Below are 16,928 nucleotides of genomic sequence, written 5' to 3'. Positions count from 1 at the left end.
TGCAGGCAAAATCTTCGCTAGGATTCTACTAAATAGAATAATACCTAGTGTCGCCGAGAATATTCTCCCAGAATCACAGTGCGGCTTTCGCGCAAACAGAGGAACTACTGACATGGTCTTTGCCCTCAGACAGCTCCAAGAAAAGTGCAGAGAACAAAACAAAGGACTCTACATCACCTTTGTTGACCTCACCAAAGCCTTCGACACCGTGAGCAGGAAAGGGCTTTGGCAAATACTAGAGCGCATCGGATTTATCTGTTAGAGTTATTGAATTTAACAACATAGAAGTGGACCCTTTAGCCCAACTCATCGGTGCTGACCACGTTGTTTGCTTCTGTATGTTGCTTCTAAACCCTTCCTATCCATGTAACTGTCGCAATATCTTTCGAACGACGCAATTGTACCACTTCCTCCGGTGGTTGGTTCCACATATCTAAAACCCTCAGCGTGAAAAAAGTAGTCTGTAGGGTCTAATTTTAATCGTTTCCCCTCTCACCACGAGAGGGGAAAGTGCTGCAACTATTTACCCTGTCAATGCCCTTTTGTGATCTTTATAAACCTCTTTAAGATCCCCTTCAGCCTCATCTAGATGAATTTTTTTGGAATATTAAAAAATTTCCTTCCACGTAATTATAATTGTACAGAGTTGTGAGAAACAGAAGTACCTTCACAGAATTTGCTCGAGACAAAAATTGAGAACAAAGAACTTTTATTCTACTGTTACAACAATGCAAAGTTGGGTGCTTCCCCTTACCCTGGGAATACACACAGATACTGAGGCTGACCCAACTTTTATACATTTCATTTCAGTACAGAGATACCTTCCCCCTAACATTCTGCCTCCTGGATTGGTTTAGCATTAGGTAATTCTGCCCACGTGGATTCTAACTTCTTATCAATTTATGTGTCTTCCTGCAAACTTGTTAGCCAGGAAATATCATGTCTTTGTTCTTTACTCATTAATCATTCGCCAAGACTTGCTAAAGCTATCTACTTGCTATCCTGTTTTGAAGATCCTTATTTTATTATACTTTTATAACCCTGCCTCCCATTCCAGCATCCCTTCACCCTGATTTAACCCATAATACTTCATTTCTAATGAGCACTTGCTTGACTCCTCACATTCCAGTATCCCTTACAGAGTCAATACCTAGTTATATTTTAAAATTGCAGTGATTACATGGTATTAACCCCCTCCCACAATAAAAGTTACAATAGAGATTATATAGTTATATATAAAAGATACCAATCTGGATTGCACAAAGGATTAGCTCACACACCGGGATCCTACAGTATTCCTCTTAAACGACTTCAGGGAAGAAAGCACATTTTTACATACTTAACCCTAAACTTGGAAAAATCTTCTCTGCCCCCTTCATGCCATCATCCCACTCGACCCTTGCCCGATCTCTGAACGATGAAAGATCCCGGGAGCGACATCTGTTCATTGTCCTCCGAATGTATCGGTGTCACAACGAGGCGTCTGTGCCGTCCAATCACATGCGAGCAGCCTGCGGCAGCCAGTTTGCGTTGTTACCCGTATCCTAGCAACAGCGATGAGCCTGGCTCCTCGCCCTGTCGAGGCGGCCGTTCCTCGAACCAGTGAAGCCTCTGGGTAAGTCGTGTTTATCCGAGCGCGAGAAACGATGTGGAAGGAAGTCGGCGCCGTGTATCTGCAGCCTCTCGCGTCTACCTTCACCCACGCACAGCACAGTTCTTTCAACAGAGAGGGTGCCCTCGGCTTCAGGGTTCAGGACCTCTTCCCCCTGCTCCACGGCCCACAAGGATGTGAATGAGAAGAACCGGTGGAAAATGACGACGAGGCCTGGGCTCTCCTGCACAAGTGTTTCTCCTCCCCCGGGAGCTGTTTGATCTGCTGGCTGCTTCCCGCAGCTTCTGTTTCTATTGCCCATCTTCGGCACGGCTGTTCTGAATTTCATTTGAGGGGGTGATTTTACTCCCAACAGCAATTCAAGAAGGTCCACATCGGGACAAAACTGGCCCCTTACCTGCCTCACCTTACCTGCGACTGCTCTGGTTGAAGGGAACTGTCAACATTCTACCACTGCCATCTCAAGGGAGAACTTTTTTTCACCAGTCACATGCTAAAATGAATTGGACTGGGACAAATTTCTGAAACGAATAGAGTTGTGGGGTAGTCTTTATCATATCTTCTGGGCAACAAAAGTGTCCAGAAATGAGGGGGGGGGGGGGGGGGAAATCAGCTTCCAGTTCAAGTTTATTTTCACATGGTCCGTGAGGAAAGGCTCAGGCCCAAAACGTCGGTGATATTGTACATCTTTACCTCTTATGAGCGTTGCGAGACCTGCTGAGTCCCTCCAGCATTGCTACTACAATCACAGCGTCTGGAGACTTTTGTGTGTTTTAACTTTATTTTTCACGTTGACCAAGACCAGTTTAAACATTGCCCAGAGTAAGACTCAGTACAAAAGGCAGAGCTGCAGAGGGAGATTAGTTGGTACAGAGAGGATTAGACTGGAGGGTGTTAGAAGGGTTGTGGAATGTGAATGGGGAAGAGTTTCCAAGAGCAGCAAAGTGTCGTTACACTTCTGTGCCATTAATTTCTGTGAACGTTGCTTAAAAAGGTTATGTTTCTGATCTCAGAATAATAAAGAATATTAGTTACAGTGAAACAAGAAAGTCTGCAGATGCTGTGATTACAGTAAATACACAAAAGATATACAAGACCAAAAGATAGAGGAGCAGAAGTAGGCCACTCAGGCCATCCAGTTCATTCTGTCATTGGTCCATCTTCCCACTCAGCCACATTTCCCTATAACCAATGATACCCTGACTGTTCAGATACCTATCAATCTCTGCCTTAAATACAACCAACAATTTGGCCTCCACCACTGCCTGTGATAGCAAATTCCAGAGGTTCACCACTTTCTGGCTAAAGAGATTCCTCCACATCTCCACATTCATCTTAAAGTTGTGCGCCCATCCTTCCTTCTCACCAACTGCCCCCTTGGTGCCTATCCCTGTGACCGCAGGAGGGGCTGCACTTGTGCCCACACCTCCTCCCTCACAACTATTTGGGGTGCCAAACAGTCCTTCCAAGAGATGTGAATCTGCGGGGGGGGGGGGGGGGGTGGGGAGGGTCATCTACTGCATCCACTGTGGTCTCCTCTACATTGGAGAGACTGGACGCAGACTGGGAGATCGCTTCGTTGAGCACCTTGTCTCTGCTGCAATAGCGTGGATCTTCCAGAGGACACATTTCAATTCCCTGACCCATTCTCTAGCCAACATGTCTGCCCATGGTCTCATGCATTGCCAGACTAAGGCCACCTGTAAATTGGAGGAACAACACCTCATATTGCTCATAGAGTGATACGGTTGGTGTAGTGGTCAGTGTCATGCCTTTACAGCGCCAGCGATTGGGGCTTGGGTTCAAATCCCGCACTGTCTGTAAGGAGTTTGTACGTTCTCCCCGTGCCTGTGTGGGTTTTCCCTGGGGGCTAGTTTCCTCCTACCGTTCAAAATGTTACTGGGGTAATGGGGTGTAAATTGGGCTGCACGGACTCAAGGGTTGAAACAGCTTGTTACTGTGCTGTATGTCTAAATTTTATATATTCGGTCTGGGTATCCTCCAACTGGAGGGCATTAACATTGACTTCTCCGTTTTTCGTTTACCCATCTATCCCTATGTCTCCTCTCCTCTATTGCTGTCTCTCTCACTCTCTCTTTCCCTTTCTGTCTCCCATTCCCCATCTCTGCGCTCACAAAGCTGAAGCCCCTCCTCCCTTAATCAATTCTCACCTTTCCTCTCTCCTGTCCTCCTACTCATATCCAATTAACACCTTTTGTCTATGTCCTGTGATCCTCCCTCCACCTTTACTTCTCCCTAGTCCTTTAATTCAGACGCCTGCCTGCTTTTTACTCATACCTTGAAGAAGGGGTCAGGCCCAAAACATCAGTTACATATCTTCATGGATGATGCGAGACCTGCTTTGTTCCTCCATCGCTTCTCTGTTTTCACTACAATCACAGCATCTGCAGACTTTCGATTTTCACTCCTCCCCCCCCCCCCCCCACCTCAACTTTACCACATCTACTCTGTATAGGCCTTTCAACATTCAAAATGTTTCCGTGAGGTCTCTCATTCTTCTGAATTCCAAGGAGGATAGTCCAAGAGCTGTCAATCTTTCCTCGTATGCTAATTCTGTAATTCCAGGAGTCATTCTTGTGAATCTTCTCTGAACCCTCTTTGATGTCAGCACAGCCCTTCTTAAGTAAGGAGCCCAAAACTGTAGCCTGTACTCCAAGTAAGGCCTCACCAGTGCCTAATAAAGCCTCAACATCACATCCATTCTCTTATATAACCAACGTTTTGGGCCTGAGCTCCTCTAAATTCCTCTTAATTTCTGCCTTTTGAGAAAGGAATTCTTTGTTGTAACCAGTCTATAATATTATGATTACTTCCCCAAAGACCTCTTTCACTGCGAGCTTAACCATTACTACTTTTTAATTGGCAAATCAGTCTTCAATTAGCCTCGTATACTGATCTAAAAATATACAATTGAAAGAACTTATTCTTAACATTATTACTGATCATTTGATTCATCCAATCCATATATATATATCTATCTCTCTCTATATATATCTATATAGATATAGATATATATCTATATATATAGATACATATATATATATCTCTCTCTATATATATATATATATATATATATCTATATATACTTTGGCTTGGCTTCGCAGACAAAGATTAATGGAGGGGTAATGTCCACGTCAGCTGCAGGCTCGTTTGTGGCTGACAAGTCCGACGCGGGACAGGCAGACACGGTTGCAGCGGTTGCAAGGGAAAATTGGTTGTTTGGGGTTGGGTGTTGGATTTTTCCTCCTTTGTCTTTTGTCAGTGAAGTGGGCTCTGCAGTCTTCTTCAAAGGAGGTTGCTGCCCACCGAACTGTGAGGTGCCAAGATGCACGGTTTGAGGCGATATCAACCCACTGGCGGTGGTCAATGTGGCAGGCACCAAGAGATTTCTTTACGCAGTCCTTGTACCTCTTCTTTGGTGCACCTCTGTCTCGGTGGCCAGTGGAGAGCTTGCCATATAACACGATCTTGGGAAGGCGATGGTCCTCCATTCTGGAAACGTGACAGAGGTGCCACAAAATTCGCATCACCAAGAACTCCACCGTCAGACTCCTCAACAACAAACTCAGTCAGAAACTCATGTAATGAAGGATAAATATTTGGGAGAATTTGGTAAAATTAGAGTAGGAGTGTGGGTATGACAATGGCTTATCTTTGTGAGGTTTTTCAGTTGGTTGTTTTTCCAGACTCTTTTGTGTAGTCTTCCAAAGGCGCTATTAGCCTTGGCGAGTCTGTTGTCTATCTCGTTGTCGATCCTTGCATCTGATGAAATGGTGCAGCCGAGATAGGTAAACTGGTTGACCGTTTTGAGTTTTGGGTGCCCGATGGAGATGTGGGGGGGCTGGTAGTCATGGTGGGGAGCTGGCTGATGGAGGACCTCAGTTTTCTTCAGGCTGACTTCCAGGCCAAACATTTTGGCAGTTTTCGCAAAACAGCACGTCAAGCGCTGAAGAGCTGGCTCTGAATGGGCAACTAAAGCGGCATCGTCTGCAAAGAGTAGTTCACAGACAAGTTTCTCTTGTGTCTTGGTGTGACTTGCAGGCGCCTCAGATTGATGAGACTGCCATCTGTGCGGTACCGGATGTAAACAGCGTCTTCATTGTTGAGGTCTTTCATGGCTTGTTTCAGCATCATTCTGAAGAAGATTGAAAAGAGGGTTGGTGCAAGAATGCAGCCTTGCTTCACGCCATTGTTAATGGAGAAGGGATCAGAGAGTTCATTGCTGTATCTGACCCGACCTTGTTGGTTTTCGTGCAGTTGGATAACCATGTTGAGGAACTTTGGGGGGCATCCGAGGCGCTCTAGTATTTGCCAAAGCCCTTTCCTACTCACGGTTTCGAAGGCTTTGGTGAGGTCAACAAAGGTGATGTAGAGTGCTTTGTTTTATTCTCTGCACTTTTCTTGGAGCTGTCTGAGGGCAAAGGCCATGTCAGTAGTTCCTCTGTTTGCGCGAAAGCCGCATTGTGATTCTGGGAGAACATTTTCGGCAACACTAGGTATTATTCTATTTAGGAGAAACATTCCACCCGATTACTGGACTATAATTGATTGTTATATTATATTGCTGTAATGGCATTTTTTTTTTCTTTGGCTTGGCTTCGCGGACGACGATTTATGGAGGGGGTAAAAAGTCCACGTCAGCTGCAGGCTCGTTTGTGGCTGACAAGTCCGATGCGGGACAGGCAGACACGATTGCAGCGGTTGCAAGGGAAAATTGGTTGGTTGGGGTTGGGTGTTGGGTTTTTCCTCCTTTGCCTTTTGTCAGTGATGTGGGCTCTGCGGTCTTCTTCAAAGGAGGTTGCTGCCCGCCAAACTGTGAGGCGCCAAGATGCACGGTTTGAGGCGTTATCAGCCCACTGGCGGTGGTCAATGTGGCAGGCACCAAGAGATTTCTTTAGGCAGTCCTTGTACCTTTTCTTTGGTGGCCAGTGGAGAGCTCGCCATATAACACGATCTTGGGAAGGCGATGGTCCTCCTTTCTGGAGACGTGACCCATCCAGCGCAGCTGGATCTTCAGCAGCGTGGACTCGATGCTGTCTACCTCTGCCATCTCGAGTACTTCGACGTTAGGGGTGTAAGCGCTCCAATGGATGTTGAGGATGGAGCGGAGACAACGCTGGTGGAAGCGTTCTAGGAGCCGTAGGTGGTGCCGGTAGAGGACCCATGATTCGGAGCCGAACAGGAGTGTGGGTATGACAACGGCTCTGTATACGCTTATCTTTGTGAGGTTTTTCAGTTGGTTGTTTTTCCAGACTCTTTTGTGTAGTCTTCCAAAGGCGCTATTTGCCTTGGCGAGTCTGTTGTCTATCTCATTGTCGATCCTTGCATCTGATGAAATGGTGCAGCCGAGATAGGTAAACTGGTTGACCGTTCCTTCTCCATTAACAATGGCGTGAAGCAAGGCTGTGTTCTCGCACCAACCCTCTTTTCAATCTTCTTCAGCATGATGCTGAACCAAGCCATGAAAGACCCCAACAATGAAGACGCTGTTTACATCCGGTACCGCACGGATGGCAGTCTCTTCAATCTGAGGCGCCTGCAAGCTCACACCAAGACACAAGAGAAACTTGTCCGTGAACTACTCTTTGCAGATGATGCCGCTTTAGTTGCCCATTCAGAGCCAGCTCTTCAGCGCTTGACGTCCTGCTTTGCGGAAACTGCCAAAATGTTTGGCCTGGAAGTCAGCCTGAAGAAAACTGAGGTCCTCCATCAGCCAGCTCCCCACCATGACTACCAGCCCCCCCACATCTCCATCGGGCACACAAAACTCAAAATGTAATGGCATACTGGTGGTAGATATGCCCAAGCATGAATTACTAGTCGATCGCAATACAATTCTGTTGCCCCACAGTACCACAGGGAGGGCAGCTTCATTAAAGTTGCTATCATTGCGAATGAGCATTGGAACAGAATCTTGCAAACTGGTAGCGGGAGGACCTTAAATCAATAATCTTGGAGCTATTGCCGAACAAAATATATGGTAGGTTAAAGGGAAAAGGGGGTGGTGTAAAGTCGAAGAGGGGAATTAATTTTTAGTAGCAAGTATGGTGCCCTTAAATGCATGAATGAACGATGATCTGTGGTGGTAGGGCAGGAAAGTTGAGGCTGATGAAATAACTGAGAAGCAAATGCTAGAAACTAGATTTGATTCAAATTTGGATCAGTAACTGAAATGTTAACTCTCTTACCACAGATGTTGCCTGAGCTGCTGGGCATCTCCCGTTGTTATTCTGCTTTTATTCTCACATTTTCAACTTCTGCAGTCATTATTTCCTGATGTCTTTCCTTATTTTCTATGGAACATAGGAAGTAGGAACAGGAGTAGGCCAAAAATGGCCCATCGCGCCTGCTCCGCCATTCAATACGATCATGGCTGATCTAATTTATGACCTAACTCCACGTACCTGCCTTCTCCCCATATCCCCTAATTCCTCTATCATGTAAAAATTTATCTAACCGAATTTTAAATATGTTTAATGAAGCAGCCTCAACCACTTCTCTGGTTAGAGAATTCCAAACAGCAATTCTCAATGTACTTTATTTCTTCATCTTTATTTCACTTTACCTATCCTCTTGATGGCTACAGTTTTGCCTGACTTTGTAACAAAATGGATAACTTGTCCATTATTTCTCTTTGGACTGTATATTGGATTGCTAACCCCCAGTTAGTTACAATTGAGGTAGCAGAAATACCATTGTGAGATAATGAAATTTATGAAACTTTTTTTTTAGTGATTAAGTATGGCTGAAAGTGAACAGGATCCACCCAAAGATGCATCAAGTGAAGATGAAAACACGGTGTCTGAAGATCTTGAAGAATTAACTGAGAAAGTTACAGAACATTTCGATCCAAAAGGAATGATGACACCGAGGAGTTCAACTGAACTTCCCACTGACCCTGAAAATGCTGTGGAGAGTGAAAGAATTCCAATTTCTGAAGAGCTCATGAATAATAGCGTAGGTGGAAATGAAAGCCCTGCAAAAGCAAGTAACAGGGATGATCAGCAGAAAGAAACGGTCTTTGAAGATGTGGATTCAATAAGTGCTGAGCGCCACTTACCTCCACCAACACCTGATCATGAAACCTACTCAGCTGAATATAGGGAAATCACACAACATAATGAAATTGGAGACCAGAAAGAAGATCAATTTGAGCAGGTTAAACCAGAATTCCAAGGTCCAGCTCCAACCCCAACAAATGATCAGCTTCAATCTTCCCCTGAAAATCTTCTGGAAATGGAGAGGGCCATGGTTTCCCAAAAATCAGGACAGGTAGATGCATATAATGTTTATTGTAGGGGTGCTCAGCTGGGTAAGAGGATTTGAGATGAAAACAATCATGGGTGGTGAGAGATATTGGAAAGAGATTATGGAGGGGCAAGAGAGGACAGCAGGGGAGCTCGAGGGAAGGACAGAGATCACTCAGGTGAAATATATAGACAAGGGTTTTACAGTGGGGTGACAGATTGGCAGAATAGGGTAGCAGGTGGATAAGAGAAACTGGCAGAAGAGGATTGCAGGAGAATGGGGGATGGAACAGAGCACTTTGCTGGTAGGTTCACAGGGGAAAAATTATCACAGTGGGATAGAAAAAGGCCGCGCTGGCGCTAGTGCGGACCCGCAGAGTCACAGCACTCCCGTGGGGTCCAACCACCCAGTCTGACTGCTGTCAGCTCCGTACAGCCCATTTTTCTTTAAAAATCCCGCGACTGTGGGGTCTGCACCCAAGATGGTGGTGCCTGTGATTGAGGGGTTGCAGACTCTGGGGAAGCCAAAGGGCTGGCGCAGGGTGCCATAAAACGGGGTGACCACCCCCAGTCAGAGAAGGAGAAGCAGAGGAGATGACCCATGGGACAGTGACCATAGGGGCAGACCAGTGAGGGGTTCTGCGGCTGAGGAACACACAGGCAGTGGGGCTGTTGGAGACTCAAGGTGAGGAAACCATGTAGGCTTTGGGTTGCTGGAGACTCTGGTCAGGGTACTCGCACTGGGCTGCGGACTGTTGACGACTGTGGTCAAGACTGGCTGAAGTGGGTACCAGGTGTTGAAACTGAGTGGGCGCCAAGGGAATTGAGGGCTTCCTGACCACATTGGAGGGTCGGATCTGGAGCACAGGTTGCCAATGGTTTGGAATGAACTCTGTAGCTGTGGGACCTCTGGAGGCCAATCCATAGACATTCGGTGTCTCGGGTGGGGGTGGCAGGAAACTCTTTTGCTTCTCTTTCTCTGACTGTAAGGGGCACTTTAGACAATTTCTGCCAATGGTGAATTTGTCTGCGTTACAGCAGGCGAAAGGCAATTCGTGTAATGTGATGCTGTTTTTTAAATGACAAGAAAATGAATCTTGAGATGGAGATAGGGATTAGGAAGAAGTTTATGAAGGTGCCAAAGTGATTTGAAAAGGGTTTTGTGAGAGAGATGGGGGTGGGGAGGGTGGGGGGGTGTTCCAGAGTTTTTTTTTGGGGGGGTGAGATTTGGTTCCTGGAGTAACAATTGAGAAGGGTGAGATATTTTTGGATGGAGGAATTCAGGCATGGGGGCGTTTGGTCTCCATGGCCTCAGATGTTCAACCAACATTGAAGCAGATCTCAACAGTCTGGTTAAGACCTACTTCAGGAGTTGAGCCCTGTGCCATTGATGAGTCTTGTGTGAAGAATTCCTTAATCAAATGTCAGTCATTCGTTGTCCCTTCATATCCGGTGGCTCCATGCGTATGTGTAAAATATGCATGGAGGACACAGACCAAATCTTAATGAGCATCACACAAGATGCTGGTGGAACCTGGTCAGGCAGCATTAGTGGGAGAAGCAATTGGTTGCTATTTCGGGCCAAAAACTTCCTCCTTCCTCCAAGCACATTGTTTGTTGCTCCAGATTACAGCATCTGCAGTCTCCTCTATACCTCCTGTTTATGTTTAAAATGAAATTCATTCAAGTGGTGGATAAAAGTATTGTATGCTGCATTATTCCGGAAAAGTTTATTCTACACTGAATGATTATCATACAACTTTACGTATGCATTATTTTCACTGATAAATTAAATAGTTAAATTCAAATGAAAGTTTTGCAACTAGTCAAAAATAATTTCGGATATTATTTTGATGAAAAATATTTTTAATGTTGGAGTATTTTAACTGGAAATTATTTGTGTTCAGAAATTATTTGTGTTCCCCATTCAGAAAAATTCATTAGTTGGGACAGATTGAAATCACACGTACAAGATGGTTTGAGTATAAAGCAATAATTTTATTTTGTTTTACAGCTAACAAAGGATGATTTAGGATTGGTTAATGTTAGAAAGGATGGACAAGGGCTACTTGATTCAGCGCCTCCAAGATTAGTTTCCGATATATTTTGCCAAGATGAAACAATACACCAGGATGTATGCCTCTGTGCAGTGGCAGTGGGAGCAGATAATCCAATGGGAAAATGTCCACCAGATACCTCCTTGGTAGATACTGCCATTTGTGACACTGTGTTTGAAGAACACTCCTACATGAAACAAAATTCTTTGGTAAGATTTGCCACAAATACCAAATGAAATTGAGTTGTTCAGTAGAAAAGGATATTGTCTATTCTCTCCTTCCCTCATTTATTTTTCCCTCCCCTGTTAAACTGTCCATCCCATGCTGTTCGATATCCTCTTCAAGAAAGGAGAAAAGCATTTGCCAAAACATTACTGATGTTGTAGCGACTTACCTGCGCGACAAGCGAACCGACGCCCACTGGGGTGCTAAGGACTCTGGGACCGGGTGGGCCTCTTTAGCGCGCGATTTCAAACCAGTAAACTCGGTTACTCTGCAAAACTCAGTGTGTTCCTTTTGGTTTAGTGGCTTGGCAGCTACAATGTGTCGTTTTGAGAGACCATTGGGAGGTATTTGGGAAAATTATAGCTAAATATCCTTCTGGCTTTAACCCAATTGAGATGAGCAACTTGTTGATAGGCAATTCATGTTTAAAATGTCGCATTGATATATCAAATTGTGCCAGCCATTATCTCATTCATTTTTTTTTATACCTTCTTTCTTTGGTATTGATAATCATTAATTAAATAAACAAATATTCAGTTTCTTTTGACAAATTGGTTAAAATTTAAAATAGTTCAATTGAACATGAAGTTCATGCAACATGGTCAATATTTATTTATTTGCAGTTATCGTTATATATTACAGTCAAACCTAGAGCAATCTTTTTGTTTAATTATCAGGCCCAATCGGCTGTATCCTTTCACATTGGTATGTTTGGCATTACAATTTGTAATTTGATATTTGGAAACTTGACCTTTGAAGCGTCATTTGCCAATCGCATTTGGACGGTGCACAGAAACTCCGGCATTACAGGAGAGCTATGCATGTTATGTGAGAATTCAGATGAGTGAGAGCGACTCAGATCAAACCAAAAGGAGATCAAAGTTCTTATCAACAGCGTTTGTTAGCTGTTAAAATGAATAACTCTTTACATTCAGTCAACACATTAACGAAGATATGGAAAAGTATATTCAACTCCCAGACAGGTGGTGAAGCAAAAATTATGCATTCAAATTTCTGGAGACTATCAACGATATTGTTCAGAAAGACATGTTTGAAGAAATAGCATCAGCGGATTTTCACACGTTGACAGTTGACGAAACCACAGACATAACTGTCAACAAATGTCTCATTCTGTAATTCAGATCTAAAGATTGTACTGTGTACAAAACATTTTTTAGTGGAATGGTTCTACTGCAGGTGTGTGATGCTTCTGTTGTTTCAGCGATGAAGAGAAGAATCTTAACCTCCATAAAGTGGTGATGTTTATGTCTGATGGAGCATCAGTAATGTTGGGCAGAGTTAATGGTGTCACAGCAAGACTGAAACAGGACATTCCACACTTAGTTCAGCAACACTGTGTAGCATAACGTGATGATCTGGGGATCTGTGATACATGTGAAAAAAGGCCAAATTAATAAGAGGTGTTGAAGCTTTGATGAGAACAATCTATACAGTGTTTGCTTGATCTACAGTTAAAAGATGCAAATTTAAAGAAATGGCAGAGGCCTCTGAACATGAAGCTATTTCTTTAAGACCACTTAATAAAGTCAGATGGTTATCTCGACACTTTGCATTGCTGGCAATAATAAAAAAATTATGAGGCACTCACCACATATTTTGAAGATGAGTCAAATCACCCTGTGGCCACATCCTGTCACAAGAAATAAATAAACATCACAGACAAAGTAGCTTTACAGGTTTTAAATGGTTTTTGAAGAACTGACTGCACTGTGCAAGATTCTGCAAAAGAGTGGCCTGACACTGATTGATTCACTTCATTTCCAACGAGGCAAAAATAACAAGATAAGAAAGCAGTATCTGGGAGATAATGTTTCATGGAGAGACAGTTTTTTTTTTGGAATATTTTATTTATGATTTTTCCAAACATAAATAGTTCTAATAATTCACAGTACAACAATCACGTTTATCAAGTATATTTACATTTCTTCTACTGAGGAGTGACAAACTTAAAGTTTTGCTAAACCAACAACGTGAAGAAAATGTCACAGGAGGTACAAAAAAGTTTTCTTTGTGTTCATTTAGAAGAAAGGTTTCCTGAAGATGAGTACAAGAATGGCCAACTTTTGATTTCTCCGCAATTGTAGATTGTGACTCCACAACTTAATGCCTGATGTCTAAAATATAATGATTTTCCAGATGAAAATACTGTAATAGACAGTTTAATGATTTCAAATTTTCTGTGCAAGAAAATATTAAATCCAAACTTTGCTCAAATGATAGCATTTGTACTTCAAAATAGACAGTTTTGCAACCTTTGAAAGTTGATGGGCTTTGGGGGAACCTTTCTTGTGTCTTGTGTGGACCGTGAGCAAGGTTTTAGCCTAATGGATCAACTCAAAAATAAACTGACAAACTGTTTGTCAATGGTTCTCAACCTTCTTCTTTCGACTCACATGCTACCTTAAGTAATCCCTATGCCATCGGTGCTCTGTGATTAGTAAGGGATTGCTTAAGGGGGTATGTGAGTGGGAAGAAAAAATTTGAAAACCACTGTTTTAATCATCCCTAATTGACTCGTTATGTGCACCATTTCCTAACTCCAAAGGAAATAGGCCAATGACAATTTTTCTCACGCAAAATATTTCAGTAACTATTGGGTTTAGAACCAGTGGTTCTCAACCTTCCTTTCCCACTCACACACCCCCTTAAGTAATCCCTTACTAATCACAGAGCACTGATGGCATAGGGATTGCTTAAGGTGGTATGTGAGTGGAAAGGAAAAGGTTGAGAACCCCTGGTTTAGGTGAATGTCATTTGGATATGCTAATGAAATCAAAAGCTATCAAATGGATGGAAGTTCTATTACTCTAGATAGTTTACAAAGAATGGGTAAGTATGAAAGACAGGAGAGAGAAAAAATAACTGAATGACTTAAATATGTATGTTATTCTGTGCAGTTTTATGTCAAATATTTTGTAAACCTACATAAATTGTGCTAAGAGTGAAGATTTTCCCATTAAACATCTGGATAGTTTATCAACTAGCTTTGTAAATGAATGAGTTTTAATTTAACCATTTTCAGCAACTTTAATAATAATAATCTGTGAATTAATGAGTGTTATTAATTTATTTAGACATGGCATCACAAAAAAAAGAAATACTTTTTGATGTTTTATTTAATGGAACAACAAACTGAAAGTAGTTCAAAGATTAGAATAGAATAAAATCTTAATTAAATATGTTACTTCATAGAATGCAATAATACTTAAACATACCAATACAGTTTTATTCGCCGTGTGAGATAGGTTGAGCCAAAGTTATCTTGAAACAATTTCAAGTTTACATTTGCACAAGCATTTAGTGCACATGTACTTTTGTCACAGGGAAAGAAAATTGCAAAACATAAGATTTTTGCACACACTGACTACTAAAAGTTAGCGGGAACATTGATTAGAAGGAGCGATCTCCTGAAGATCTTCTGCACAGGTTGAGTGCATCCCACAGAACATTCTCCTTGACCATCCTCGAGACATTCTTTTGCTTTTGATGTTTCTTGCTCAGCAACAAGAATTGATGGTTTCATTGCCACATGGTAGTAAAGGAAATGTACAAATAGAAACTTATGCTTGCATTAAATAGTCAAATTTTTGCACTATTGCCTTCAATATTATTTTAACTGTTACCTTGCATAATTGTTTAATTACTGGAAAGAATGCAAAAATTTACATTAGAGGATTGAAAGTTCAAACAATTTTTTTTCAACAGAACTTGGTATGGTCATTTGGAATTAATCAAAATACTCCAGTGCATGCTCTACATATTGATAACAGGAGATTGATCCTTTATGCTTCTTCACATACTGCAGTTATGAATAACTTTTCAATTACCCGTCAACATCACTTACAGGCAAGTGACTTTGGATATAATTTTTCAGTGAGCTGCTGGATGAATTCAGCAGGTCACACAGCAATCCTGGGTAGAAATGGTCAGTCAATGTTTCAGGGTGGGACCTTTAATTGAGACCAAAGTAAAACTGGGTGATTTGTACATGAAGGGGGAAAGAAGCTGGGGAGGTGTCAAAGGGTGATATGGTATAGAAGGTGAGTGAGATGGAGAGATGAGTAGAGGGAGGATTGAGTTGGAGGGCAGTTGAAAGTGAAGGAGGGGAGATCTTCACAGTCCGAACTCTCTTTGGAAAGCTGAAGAAAACTTTCAATATAGGCATTGCTTGAGAATACACAGTTGAAACTTTCTTCCTCTCCAAAGGGAGTTCTGAGAAGCTCTCTTACTTACCGCACTTTCAACTGCCCTCCTCTATGCTCCCTTTACCTGTCTTGCCACCTCACCCACCTTCTGTCCAATACACCTTTTGGCCCCCTCCCCAGTTTTATTCCCCTTCCATTTTACTTCAGTTTCAATAAAGGGTTCAATTCAAAATGCTGACTTACCATTTCTACCCATGGATGCTGCTTATACCAAACATTTAAATATTAAATGCTCAATTTTTGATATTAAATTTTTTTGTCTCCTTGTACACCTTCCAGGGCCATTCTAGCCCTATTTCATGTATAGCTGTGTGTGGCAACAGGAGATGGGTAGCAACAGCTGACCAAAGCCAGGAGAGTTTAGTTATTGTATGGGACACTTTCTCAGGGTAAGTTTGAGTCGATAGTAATTAAAATGAAACTCTGTTAGTCTCTGTGCTACACATGTACATCTAACTTTCTAATTTGTTTTAATTGCATACATCAAATAATTTAATTTTTATCCTTTCTCATTTTGGTTAATGGTATTCAAGAAATGACTGGAAAATAACTAAGCTCTTAGACAATGTATGGGAGTAGTCTTGGTACATTTGTTCTAATTCCCACCTGCTTACATTGAAACTCGTGACCTTCATTTGGTTGATGTTGCCTTTTTTTTTAAATGTACCCCCATCACCTTACGTTACCATAGAAAGATTTTGGAGGATGAGAAGTTTATATTCAGAATAACAAAAAAATTAATGGGGAGATTGAAAATTTGACATAATAATTTTTAGAAACAAGAATTATTGTAATCAGAAAAAAATGAATTGCCAATATTGGACAATCTCTATGCTAAATTTATACTCTGTGCTTTTTGAAGCTTTAATAAAATTACTGTTGTTGATGATTACTTGCTTGGCTTCTGCTACTTCATTTGGTTCATTATTTTTAGCAAAGCCTGAGTGTCTTCAAACTGGGTTTACATATTGTAATTTCGTCCAAAGAATATAAAGGCATTTTTTTTTCCCTGAGCGCATCGTATTATGGAAACCACACTTTAGCTAGTTCTGTTTGTTTCGTGTGATGTCAAGAAATGGCTAAAAGTCTTGAAACAAGATTAAAGGAACAAAAAAGGAGGAATGAATCTGCAATATTACATTGTGAAAACACACGTTGTTTGCATGAATGTCTTTCAAGAATCAATATTTGTTTCAAATTTGGATATTCAAAAAGACAGATTATTCCTTTCATGTAATTTGTAGTCATTGAATATGCATTATTGAAGTAATGTTCATCCTTTTTTGTACATTTTGGTTTATAACCACTGAGTCTTTACTTATTTGTTTGCAGAATACCTGTACAAACACTCTTTGACTGCCACCCTGAGGGTGGAGTTGGAGCCTTAGCTATATCTCATGATGCCAAGTACCTTGCAACAGTTGGGACAGGAGCAGTTCAGGTGCATAACTAAAAATTATCATTTTTAATCAGTTTTACTTTCTTTGAATATGTTTTCATTAACTCTAACATAATGTACCAAGGAATATTTTAACCCCAT

General features: G+C 42.0%; 1 protein-coding gene across 5 annotated transcripts in view; it reads left to right on the top strand.

The window, feature by feature from the left end:
- Window positions 1-1,519: 1,519 nt before the first annotated feature.
- The window catches only part of cfap251 (cilia and flagella associated protein 251), a 64,097-nt gene continuing 48,688 nt past the window's right edge, over window positions 1,520-16,928 (top strand). For 4 of the 5 annotated variants that reach the window (XM_069933280.1, XM_069933278.1, XM_069933281.1 and 1 more), the window contains exons 1-6: window positions 1,520-1,615; window positions 8,366-8,905; window positions 10,895-11,146; window positions 14,889-15,022; window positions 15,661-15,777; window positions 16,721-16,829. In XM_069933280.1, coding sequence (XP_069789381.1) covers window positions 8,375-8,905; window positions 10,895-11,146; window positions 14,889-15,022; window positions 15,661-15,777; window positions 16,721-16,829 — 1,143 coding nt within the window. In that variant the 5' untranslated portion in view covers window positions 1,520-1,615; window positions 8,366-8,374. The other variant, XM_069933279.1, reaches the window with a different exon arrangement.

This window comes from Narcine bancroftii, chromosome 4, assembly GCF_036971445.1.
Source record: "Narcine bancroftii isolate sNarBan1 chromosome 4, sNarBan1.hap1, whole genome shotgun sequence".
Lineage (NCBI taxonomy): Eukaryota > Metazoa > Chordata > Chondrichthyes > Torpediniformes > Narcinidae > Narcine > Narcine bancroftii.
This window is presented reverse-complemented; position numbering and strand designations above follow the sequence as displayed.